The sequence below is a fragment of the Octodon degus genome, unplaced genomic scaffold, assembly GCF_000260255.1.
Source record: "Octodon degus isolate 3935 unplaced genomic scaffold, OctDeg1.0 scaffold00023, whole genome shotgun sequence".
Taxonomy (NCBI): Eukaryota; Metazoa; Chordata; class Mammalia; order Rodentia; family Octodontidae; genus Octodon; species Octodon degus.
In genome coordinates, this window is record NW_004524599.1 from 9060615 (window position 1) to 9072246 (window position 11632).

At 37.7% G+C, this 11632-nt stretch overlaps 1 protein-coding gene across 1 annotated transcript in view; it reads left to right on the forward strand.

Annotated features, from left to right (window-relative positions):
• LOC101580438 overlaps positions 1-11632 on the forward strand; it is a 409418-nt gene that overhangs the window by 205785 nt on the left and 192001 nt on the right. Inside the window, exon 13 of the mRNA XM_023712057.1 lies at positions 10424-10506. Within this exon, the coding sequence (XP_023567825.1) occupies positions 10424-10506 (83 nt within the window). The remainder of the gene's footprint in view (positions 1-10423; positions 10507-11632) is intronic.

The window sequence follows — 11632 nt, forward strand, 5'->3', positions numbered from 1 at the left end:
CTTTACTTGGAAGACCCAAAAAACTCCACCAAGAAGTTACTAGATTTAATACAGAAATTCAGTAGCATAGCAGGTTTTAAAGTCAGTACTGAAAAGTCAATAGCATTCCTCGACACAGATAACAAACACACTGAGAGGGAAATTATAGAAACAGTACCTTTTACAATAGCACCATGGAAAATGAAATACCTTGGAATTAACCTATTTAAAGAAGTCAAAGATCTTTTCAAGGATAATTGCACTACTCTTATAAAAGAGATCGTAGAGGGTTTCAGAAAGTGGAAAGAAATTCCATGCTCCTGGATAGGAAGAACCAATGTTGTGAAGATCACCATACTCACAAAGTTGCTCTACAGATTTAATGCAATCCCTATGAAACTACCACCAACATACCTCACAGAGCTAGAGAAATTGTTCCATAAATTTATTTGGAACCAGAAAAGACCTAGAATAGCAAAGGGTATCCTGGGCAATAAACACAAGGCAGGAGGCATTCCAATTCCTGTCTTGAAATTATACTACAAGGCTACTGTGATAAAATCAGCATGGTACTGCCAATGAAATAGATGTGAGGATCAATGGAATAGATTAGAAGATGCAGAAGCCTCTACGAACACACTCAGACACCTGATCTTTGACAAAGGGGCCAAATATACTCACTGGAAGAAAGATAACCTCTTTAACAAATGGTGCTGGCTCTCTACATGCCGAAAACTAAAACTTGGCTCAGTTCTATCACCATGTACTAAACTAAAGTCAAAGTGGATGAAAGATCTAAACACTGAAACAGAGACACTAAATCACGTGGAAGAGAAAATGGGGGGAAATCGTGAAGACATAGGGGTAGGCAAAGAGTTCATGAACTAAAATCAAAACACATGGGAAACACTTGAAATAATTAACAACTGGGACCTCCTCTTATTGAGAAGTTTTTCCCATGAAAAGAAATTACTAACAAAGTGAAAAGACAACCCACAAATTTGGAAAAAATCATGACAAATAACTATTCAGACAAAGGTCTGCTCTCTAGAAGTCATAAAGAACTAAAAAACAGTAGAGCTCCCAAATTTGAAAACCCAGTCCTGAAATAGGCATCCGAGATGAACACACACTTCTCAGAGGATGAAATTAAAGAAGCTAATAAATATATGAAAAAATGCTCCACATCACTAGCCATCCATGAAATGCAAATTAAAACCACATTGAGATATCATCTCACCCCAGAAAGAATGGCTATCAAAAAGAAATCAACCAACAAGAAATGTTGGAGAGGCTGTGGGGAGAAAGGAATCCTTCTTCAGTGCTGGTATGAATGTTGACTCATTCAACCATTATGAAAATCAGTGTAGAGACTCCTTAGAAAACTAGGACTGCAAATACCATTTAAACCAGTTATTCCCCTACTGGTAATTTTTCAGGAGTTTCTGAAAACATCATATCATAGTGATATATGTATGCCTATTTTTATAGCAGCATAATTTGTGGTAGCCAAATCTTTGAAACTACCACGATGTCTGTCACCTGGTTAATGGATGAAAAAGATGTGGTATTTTTATACAATGGTATTGTATTAATCAGCCATAGAGAATGATAAATTTTAAACCTTTATATTTAAGTGGATTCCACTTGAATGTATACCCATTAGTGAAATAAACCAGACACACATGTGTAAATATCACATAGTTTCCCTCGTATAAGAGCTCAAAAGAATAAATACATATATAAAATTATAATACAACTAAAAGGAAAGCAAGAACTTGAGGACCAGACAATGAAGAGAGAGCAAGGACAAGACGTAGGAAATGTGACAGTGGCCTTCCAGGCAGTTATATGTACAAGAGGGGTAAGGCAAGGATCCTGAGAATCTTCAGAAAATTTTTGAATCTAGCAGTTAATTGGAAGGATTCTCACCCTGAGTGACTATATATAAAGACACCTGTGAACTAAGCAGCAGCACTGAAGATGGCAATTTGTGATACTAGGGTCATGCTTGGAGTGCCTGTCATTCTGGTCTTCTGAATACAGGCTGCTTGTCATGACACGTTCATTGCTGCTGTGCTGTCTCATGGGTAGATGATTGTTTAAAAAGGAAGGGGGTGGTGAATGGAGGCAGGAGACAGGAAAAGGAGTGTTGCTGGACTGTCCTGCTACAGTGTTTTACATGGTTAGATTTCTGTACTTATGTGTTAAAATATATAATCCTTTATTTCTGTTTTTTAAAATACATTTATTTTTTTAAACTTTTTTCATCTTATTCTGTATGGACTTAAAGTTTAACATATCAATACTTGATGAAAATTACCTGCTCCATGTTATGTCTACAATGTTTGATATTCAGACAGATAGTGTGGTTAAGCTCAACATCCTAGGTTGTATGGTAATAACAATAAGCTTCTCTTCTGGAGGGTTAACAACCTAAGTTTGCAGACCAAAAATTAGAGAAAAAGGAGGGCTGCAAGGAAAAACCAACATTTTGGCCTTAGCCTTTCAAGTTCAATTAAGACTTAGGACATATGTGAACTTGTAGTGTAACATCATGTAACTCAGTTGTATCCCAAATTTTCTGATCAAGGAGATTATGTGGCCAAAAAGGAAAGTGATTGATGATGTAGAGTGAGCTGAATAAGAGTCACATGGTGAGAAAACATTCTCTCAGATTTTCACAGAGAGCAAATCGACCAAGCACTTGCTGTGACTCATCCACATGGCTGACACTGACAAAGGATCTACAATCTAAGGTACAGGGTCTCAGAATAAATCCTGAGGGGATTTGACTGACCTTATCAGATCCAAAAGCTATAATTCTTGTTGCATAAGTCTTGCCTTATCTTGGTCTTAACCATCCAGCAGCAAGGTATAAAAATGAAGTATAAGAAGTAAAGCCATGCTGTTATGTTTAGCTGTAGGGGACTGAGGTCAACAACTTCTGACATTACCAGTCAAGTGGAAGACCCAATACTATTATGGACTATTGTACTATTTTGGAATATTTTGCTGAGTTCACACACCTATAATATTTAAATGACAGAACTAAACAAAAAAGGGGATACAGATGAATGACCATTTTGTATCTTTATATTAAAAATGGTTAGGATAGATGTAAGCTGCATTCTCTTAATTCAATGAATAGAGGGATTTTTTTCTAATAGTGTTTATAAATAGAATATCTTGTCTGCATCTTGTACAACAAATAACCACTAGGAAGACAGTATGCAATATGTTAATTATTGAAACTGTCCTTCCAATTTGATTTGAAACTGTCTCATTGCTATTTATTTCTCAATAAAATTATGGAAAAAATAGAAATAAAAAAAATAAATTTGTCCAGGCTAAATAACTGAATTAAGCAACAGAGGTTTCTTTTCTGGATGACAACATTATTAATTGTATCTTCTTTATAAGAGATATACTATAAATAGGTAGAATCACATTGAAAGATAAATGACAGAAAAATACACACTATAGGAAAATTACATGTAAGAAAGATGGTATACCTACATTAATATCTAATATTAGAAACCTGTGTTTTGACATATTTATATGCTGAGCTGTAAAAGGCTCAAGTGAACAACTTCTGACAATTGCCATCTCTGCTGGTAATCCACAACTATTATGGACTATTGGATTATATTGGGATATTCTGCTGCAATCAAGTTCCTACAGTATTTGAACTGGTGTCAAGTATGAAAAGGTCCTTTAAAGACTTCTCCAAATATAGCATCTCTAACAGGAATGGAACACCCATCTCTGACAAAACAAAACAAAAAAAGAGGGATATAAGTAAAAGACCATTTTGTAGTGAAAAAATATATGTATATACAAAACTGTTAGCATAGATATAAAGCTACTTTCTCTTAGTTCAATGAGAAGAAAGATTTGTCCTAAGTGTTTAGACAAGGGATCATGTGTGCATATTGTACTATGAATAACTACTATGAAGACAACAATATGCAATGTATTAATTATCATAACTGTCCTACTAACCTGTTTTGAAACTGTCTCATTGCTATTTCTTTCTCATTAAAATTAATAAAAACTAAAATAATCTGAGTTTAATCTTTAAGATAAAGCTGGAGGATACTTCATTGAGATGTAGCATTCTCAAATATGCACTCAAAAACAGGTTAAAAACTCATGAAACAAAATTGACTAAAAAATTAAGAAAAAAAATTGGATGATGCTTTCATACATTAGATGGTTGGAGTCTAAAATAGTTTAAGCACGTTAGAAACCATCTATTTTATAATTAAATAAATTCTAGTCATGTGGCCCAACAATACTACTCTAGTATTTAAATACTACTGAAGAGGTGGTAAAATATATGTCATTAAGAAAGACTTGGACATAAATTTTCGTAGAATCATTACCATCCTAACGATTTTTAAAAAAAGAATGTGTGATTTATGTGTTTGTACAGGGTCTCACTATGCAGCTCAGACTCATAGTCATTCTTCTGTCTCAGCCTCCCCAGTACTGGGATTACAGGCATGCCCCAGCACACGCAGTCTCAGTGGCTGGCTCAGAGCACCTGGGGTGGGACTGGCACAGCATGTGGCACCAGGGATCAAACCCCAGTTCCTGTGCTTGCCTAAGCAGGCAGTTGGTCTGCTGAGCTTTCTCACTGGCCCTGAGTTTCTGTCTTATTTTGGTAAGATTTCTATCTGTTATTTTTCCTTTTTGAAATGTTTACCTTGTGCCATTGTGTGTCAGCACTGTTTAACTTTTGGGTTTTTAAAAATTATTTTTATAAGGGCTCATGCCTGAGTTTGTCTTGAGTCTCCAAAGAGACTTGGGACTTGGAGTTTCTAGTTATGCTGAAACTGTCAGAAATTTGGCCACTCATTGAGATGATCAGGAGTTATCAAGGGTCAAAGGAAATGTTATGGTTTGATTTTGTGATGTCCCTGGGAAGTCTCATGTGCTTAGGAGGTGATTGGATTGTGTGGGTGGCACTGCCACCAGTGAGAGCCCTATGCTGAATCCATGGCCAAGTGTGATGTCTGGAGGAGGCATCTAATCCAAAGGGGCAGCTTGCTGAACTCATACCTGCAGGATGCGGCTCTTTTCCTGGCTCCTCCCTGCACTGTCTCTCGGCTCCCATGACGGGGCAGCTCTCCTTTGCCAGGTCTTCTCACCGAGTATGGTCTGCCTCAGAGCCAGCCAACCAAGGGTTGTAAGTGTGATTCAAAGTAAACCTCTCATCCTTTAAGTTGCTGGTCTTGGACATTGTGTCATAGTGACAAGAAAATGACTAAGACATAGTCCAATAGTTTGTTTTTAAAAATACGCATGTTATTAAAGTATTTTGGAGTTAGCCAGGGATAGTCCATATGGTGTGCACTAGCAGAGTCCAGCTGATGTTCTCATCAGATCCTGCAAGGAAGGGGATGGTCCCTCTCTTTTCCTTTTATCAAAAATATATGATGCAGGGCTGGAATGAACAGATGCAGGGCTACATGCAGGGAGTTGGTGGTGCCCTGCAGTCCTCTTGTGTTTTAGCACCTGCTTCCAGTCTTATTGATTCGCATGGCATGTGTTGTCTAGGGTAACAATAAAGTTTTTTCAGCACCTTTAGAGTCATTACTCTGCCTGAAGTTTCCTTCAGGCTAGCCCTAAAAATTGGGAATAGCGCAAGGCATGGTGGTGTTGTCTGTAGGTCAGGTGGAACACCTATAATCCTTGCACTCCAGGAGGCCAGAGTAAAAGCATCATAAGTCCAAGCCCAGTGATTCATTGGTTCCCTGTATAAAAATAGAAATAAAAAATGACTATAGGTGTACTCAGTATAAAGGACCGGAGATCAATCTCTAGTACTGCCCCCCCAAGTAACGAATAAAGGAGAGTTAAAAAAGGAATTAGTAGCAACCAATTAATAAAATAAGCATAAGCCAAACAAGCTAAACATAAAAGAGATTATATTCAAATAAGTTACTTCTATAATAATATAATAATTCCTCCAGTAAATGCATTGTCAAAAGAACATTTTGATCATATAGTTCTTACAGTAAGCAAACAAGATAATGATAAAGAAAGTTAGCTAACTATAAGTGAAGCAGGTGATAGTATAAAATTAAGACAAGAGTAAAGCTGGAGAAACAGTTTCAGCATTAAAATGAACTAGTATTTAAGGTTTAAAAAAATCTGAATAATAAAATACATCTTGTAATGTAAAGCTAGGAAAAAATCTGATATGACATTGTCTATGTACTTCAAATAACAGAGCCATTGAATATAAATTCTAGCAAGGTTTTTATATATGTGAGGGAGACCAAGATACTTCAATAATGGAATTCACTCTCTATGATTATAATCCAGTAATATCATAATTTAGTAATTCAAAAATGATCTATTTCTGGCAAGGAAAAATAGGTCTTCTTATAAATTGATTATCAAAATATAGTTTAATTTATACATATATACCTATATGCATATACATATATTCAGTATCTATTAAAAATTGAAAATATGCATATTCATTGATCCCAAAATTCCTCCCAAATAATCTATCCATTTACTGAAATGAAATAGTATAAATAAGCACAGGTTCAAGGACTCTATTGTGACATTCATTTTAATAAGAAAATAAAAACGAAGAAAGGAAGTGAATGTTTATCAGTAGGACATGGTTAAATAAATTATGTTACAGTGTAGAAATGTAATTGTTGACTTAAAGAGCATTCTGCCAGGCCCCAAGGAATCACGAGGGGTATAAGGGGCCATGCACGACACATTGCTTCCCTTGGTCAGGGAAGAGAAGCACCACATGAGTGTAGCAGCAGTGTGCTTGCTTACACATGTGTAGATATATGTCATTATCTGAACATGAAGAAAGCAAAACAGTTACTGGGACAGACAGGAGTTAAGAAACAATGGAAGGGGGCTGGTGAGATGGCTCCGTGGTCTAAAGCACCTACTTAGAACAAGCTGAGCAAAGCACAGGGACCACGGTTCAATCCCCCAGCACCACATGCCAGCCAGCCCTGTCCCCTGGTGGCTGGCTACACACACACACACACACACACACACACACACACACACACACAAATAAATAAATAAAATATTAAAAAAAGAAAGAAACAATGGAAGGAAAATTTAAGAGGAGAACAAGGCAGACAAAAATCTCACTTTTAAGAAGAAAAAGGTTATGTCTTATGACCTGTGGGTATAACTAAGATTTCTAATTGAATGAAAAATGCAAGTCTATGAATGCAAATGTACTATGGTTTAGATCTAAAATGTCCCACAATGTCTCAGATTTAGAGTTTGGGTCTAGTTTTAAGGGGTGAGCCACAAGAACAGAACTTGCAAGTGCTATAAACACCCCAGGCTCCTCTCTTGTCTGCTTTTTTTTTTTTTAAATGTATTTAATACATGGTCTATAGGGCTGCACTATTCAGATCCAACTGATAGTGATCCTCCTGTTTTTAGCCTCCCTAAAACTGGGATTACAGGTTCACACCACCACGTCCACTCTCAATCGCTGTTTCAGTGCACCCCAGGGGCCGAGCTGGCACTGCATGCTGGGAATCAAAGCCTGGTTCCCTGTTTAAATAGGCACTTTAATCTGCTGAGCTCTCTGGCCAGCCCTGTCTTTCTGCTCTTTAACCACCACTTGATGAGGTATTTTCCTCTTTCATGCTCTTCTGCTTTCTGCTATGCTGTTTATGCTTTCTTCAACCCAGCAAACCATGGACTGAATCCATTGGAACTGTGAAGAAAAATGAATCTTTCTTGCCTTAAGTTGTAGGAGTTGGGTGTTTTGTCCCCACAACAAGGAATAAGGAGGCATTATTTATTCCAATTAAAAGCCTCTATCTCTAGGAAAGTCAGTTTTAGAGCAAAGAGTTTGTTACATGAGAGCAAAGAAAACGTTAGACTTTTAGGAATCAGTCTCCTGAATGGGAACTTTTAACTGAATATGGATGACATCATTGCATTCTATTTTATTTTATTTTCATTTTTATTTATTTATTTATTTATTTATTTTTTTTTTTTTTTGCAGAACCGGGGATTGAACTCAGGCCCTTGTGCTTGCCAGGGAAGCGCTTATTCCACTGAGCCATCTCCCCAGCCCCATAAGGATTTTTTTTTTCTCCAAATGCCCTCAGGGGTGGTTTGGCTTGCTGGAGTGTTGTGGAGATCGAACTACAGCAACTTGAGGCTGAAAGCTTTGCTGAAGCAGCCACTTAAAGAACTGAGTTAGGGCCAGGCCTCTATCATTGCATTTTAATGTGAGAACGTGAACATCTCAAATCAGAAATTGCTCATAGCAGACAGAACTTTGAGCACGGGTCTCTAAGATGTCCAGGCTGTGATCTTCACAACATTTCCACTCAGGAGGAGATTATATGAGTGAGCCTAATCTAATCATGTGAACTTTTAAAAGCAGAGAGCTTTTCTAGGCTAGTTGAAGAAGACAAATTAATGAACTGGCTAGGCTTGGCATGTGAGGAGAGTAACCTCCTGCTATTGACTTGAAAGTAGATGGAACTACATGAAAAATGAGAGAAGAAAAGAATTCTTCTGACACCAACATTCCTGATGGGAATCTCAAAATGCAGACTAGAACTATAGCCCTGCTAACCCACTGCCATTCACCTTGAGTGGCTTTTAAGTAGAGAAACAACTAAGCATGCTATAGCTGGGTCTCTGAGCCATGAAAAGTGTGAGATAGTATATGGATGTTGTTTTGAAGCATAAATTCGTAGTAATTTGTTCCAGCAGTATTAAAAATGAATGCATTATTCAGTGTTTAAAAATGTATATAAGAAGAGGAGAGGCTTCTCAAGTAAAAGACAGTCAAAGGGCTAGACCCAGACTTTGAAGTCTAGCAGAATTGGTATTAACTTTTGTCCCTAATTAACTGTTTGATTAGGGGGGTAAATCTTTGATGAGTACACTCATCATCAAATAGCATAATGGTAACTAGTGTTACAGTTGTGTGTGTGTGTTGTGTTTGTGTGTCTGTGTGTGTAATACATCTATCTATCTATCTATCTATCTATCTATCTATCTATCTATGGAGTTTTCTGAAAAGACTACTCTGAAGATTAGTCAGAAAACACTAATCTTTGTCTTCAGTTGAAGTCTGAAGTGCCAGGTGGAGGCCTTGCCCATCTGACTTTTCCTGGTGCCCACCTTTGCCTTGGCACAGCCCCCTGGGGTTAGTGCCAAAATACACAATGGAGTCATCTTTTCTCTTAATGAATGAGACACAAAGGCCCAGGCTGGTGACTAAGGGGCTGGAGGACTGCTCCTTTCAATGAAAAGATTCCTGAAACTTTGACATGAGAATGTAGAACATTATCCTCAAAATTTTACTCTCTTAAAAGTCTCTTTTAAAAATACTCACCTAGAAAAATACCAAATGGCAGGAGATGGCACCATGTAAACTTTGGAGGAAACAAAATTGGAAAGAAAGAAGATATTCATTGCTTAGTCTTTTTTTTTTTTTTTTTTGAAAAAAAAATAAAGCTTTCATGTCAGCACCTTCATCTTCTGGCTTTCCTAAAGCCTTCTAAGCTCTTGCAGCTTCTAGAACAGGATATTTATCACAAGATCGGTGGGAAAGACTAGTCACATGAGTTCACAGACGTGAGAGGTCCAGCTATTGATTTGCAAGGCAGAAAGATATAGTAATAACTGCATCAGTGATGTCTTCATTTTTAGTTATTTACTTCTTTTTTTTTCAAAACATATTTATTGAGAAAGTGTCATGTGTGTGTTAGACACTGCAGGAGAAACAATGACGAACATGACACTTGTTTGTAAGGAGTCTGTGAACTAGCACAGAGCTTACAGCAGGGTTCTTTGTTTTCCTAGAGGACTTTGGCAATGTCTGGGGACATTTTGGGTGGGATGGAAGAGATGGGTATTACTGGTATTCAGTAGGCAGAGAGCAAGAATCCAGCTCAATCAAGCACAGGACAACCCTGAAGGACAATGTGGACCAACCATCAGCAGTGCTGAGCCTCAGGAACCCTTGCGTAGAACAAGTCACGCATGACATGGGAAAGGTGGCGCAGGTGAGGAGCGCTGAAAGTAGCCAGAAAGCAGAATGTGACCTGAGCTTTTCATATTGGATGATCCATACAAAGTGGAGGAGCATTTATTTGGAAACATAATCCATAAATATTGTTGATGGCAGAGAATCCTCTCTGGATAGGGTAGGAAAGCAGATCAGAAACAGCTGCTGCTTATAAATTGCGTGTCCACAATATGGCTGGTAGCTGACTCCTACTTGAAGCTTGTAATCTGCTTGAATTAAAACTGGGGACATAAAACAGCTTGGTGCTTTCTTTTAGAATTTATCCTTCTACCCCCATTTGTCAGACTTTATATAAGCTGTGAGATTCAGCAGTGAAAATCCTCTGGAGTGAAAATCTGTAATATATTTTTCCCACCTTTTTGTTTTTAACCCCAGGGAGCATTTCTAATAAAACTGATCCCTGCCCTACAGACCATGATCTAAGTCTCTTTAAAGAAGACCAGGAATTAAACTTGAAGGTAAGATGAAGGCTGTAGAAGTTGACGTCAAAACGACAGACCTTGATTATTAGCTATGACTTCTTAAAATGTATTTCCAGGTAGAAAGTACTTTGGTCTTCAAAGCAGGTTCTGGAGTGCAGGACAGGCTAAAGCAGCTGACATCTGAGAAACCAGCAATGCCAATAAATTTTTATTACATCCGAATCGGACTGCATTAAATGTTGAGGACTTCAGTTAAATTAATCAGTCTACAAGATTCTTTCCAGCTTGAGTAGTGTGATTAGAAAATGTGCCAATTGTGGTGTGTTTCAGTTATTTATTTGGTCTGCTCATGGCTGCCACAAAGTACTATGGAATGGTAGTGGAGTTCCATTGTGTGGAAGCTGTCTCGGTAAACTTAGCCCAATTAAGCAGCCTGGGTTTTCAAACGTTGCTTAAATTCAATTTTACTGTTATACTTGGATCCACTTTTTTAGATACAGTACTTAACGATTTCAAATTTGTGACTTCTCAGACTAAGTTTAAAGTATTTAGCGAACTTAGAAAATTGAAGTTGGATTTCCCCACAGCCTGGACCCTACCTTCCAAGAGATCTGAAGCACCATCTTAATTCTCCGTGCTCCTCACAGAAAGCAGTGAAGAACTGCATTGTGGTGTTTTAGTAAATGGTACATGTCAATTATGACAGTGGTCCTATAAGGATATATTTTCCCTTTTTTTCCTTAGGATGTAGCTGTTTTAATTTGTGTACATTCATGACATTTGCTCATGATGAAATTGTGTAGCTGTGCATTCCTCAAAACCTGTCCTGACAGATAGTGAGGTTAAGCTTAACAGCCTAGGTTGTATGGTAATAACAATGAACTTGTCCTCTGGAGGGTTAACAACCTAAGTTTGCAGACCAAAATTAGAGAAAAAAGAGGACCACAGGGAAAGCCAACATTTTGGCCTTACCCTTCCAAGGTCAATTACGACTCAGGAAATATGAGAACTTATACTGTAATGTCGTGTAACTCAGTAGTGTCCCGAATTTTCTGATCAAGGAGATTATGGGGCCAAAGAGGAAAGTGATTGATGCTGTAGAGTGTGCCTAAGGAGAGTCATATGGAGAGAAACCATTCTCTCAGGCTTTCACAGAGAGCAT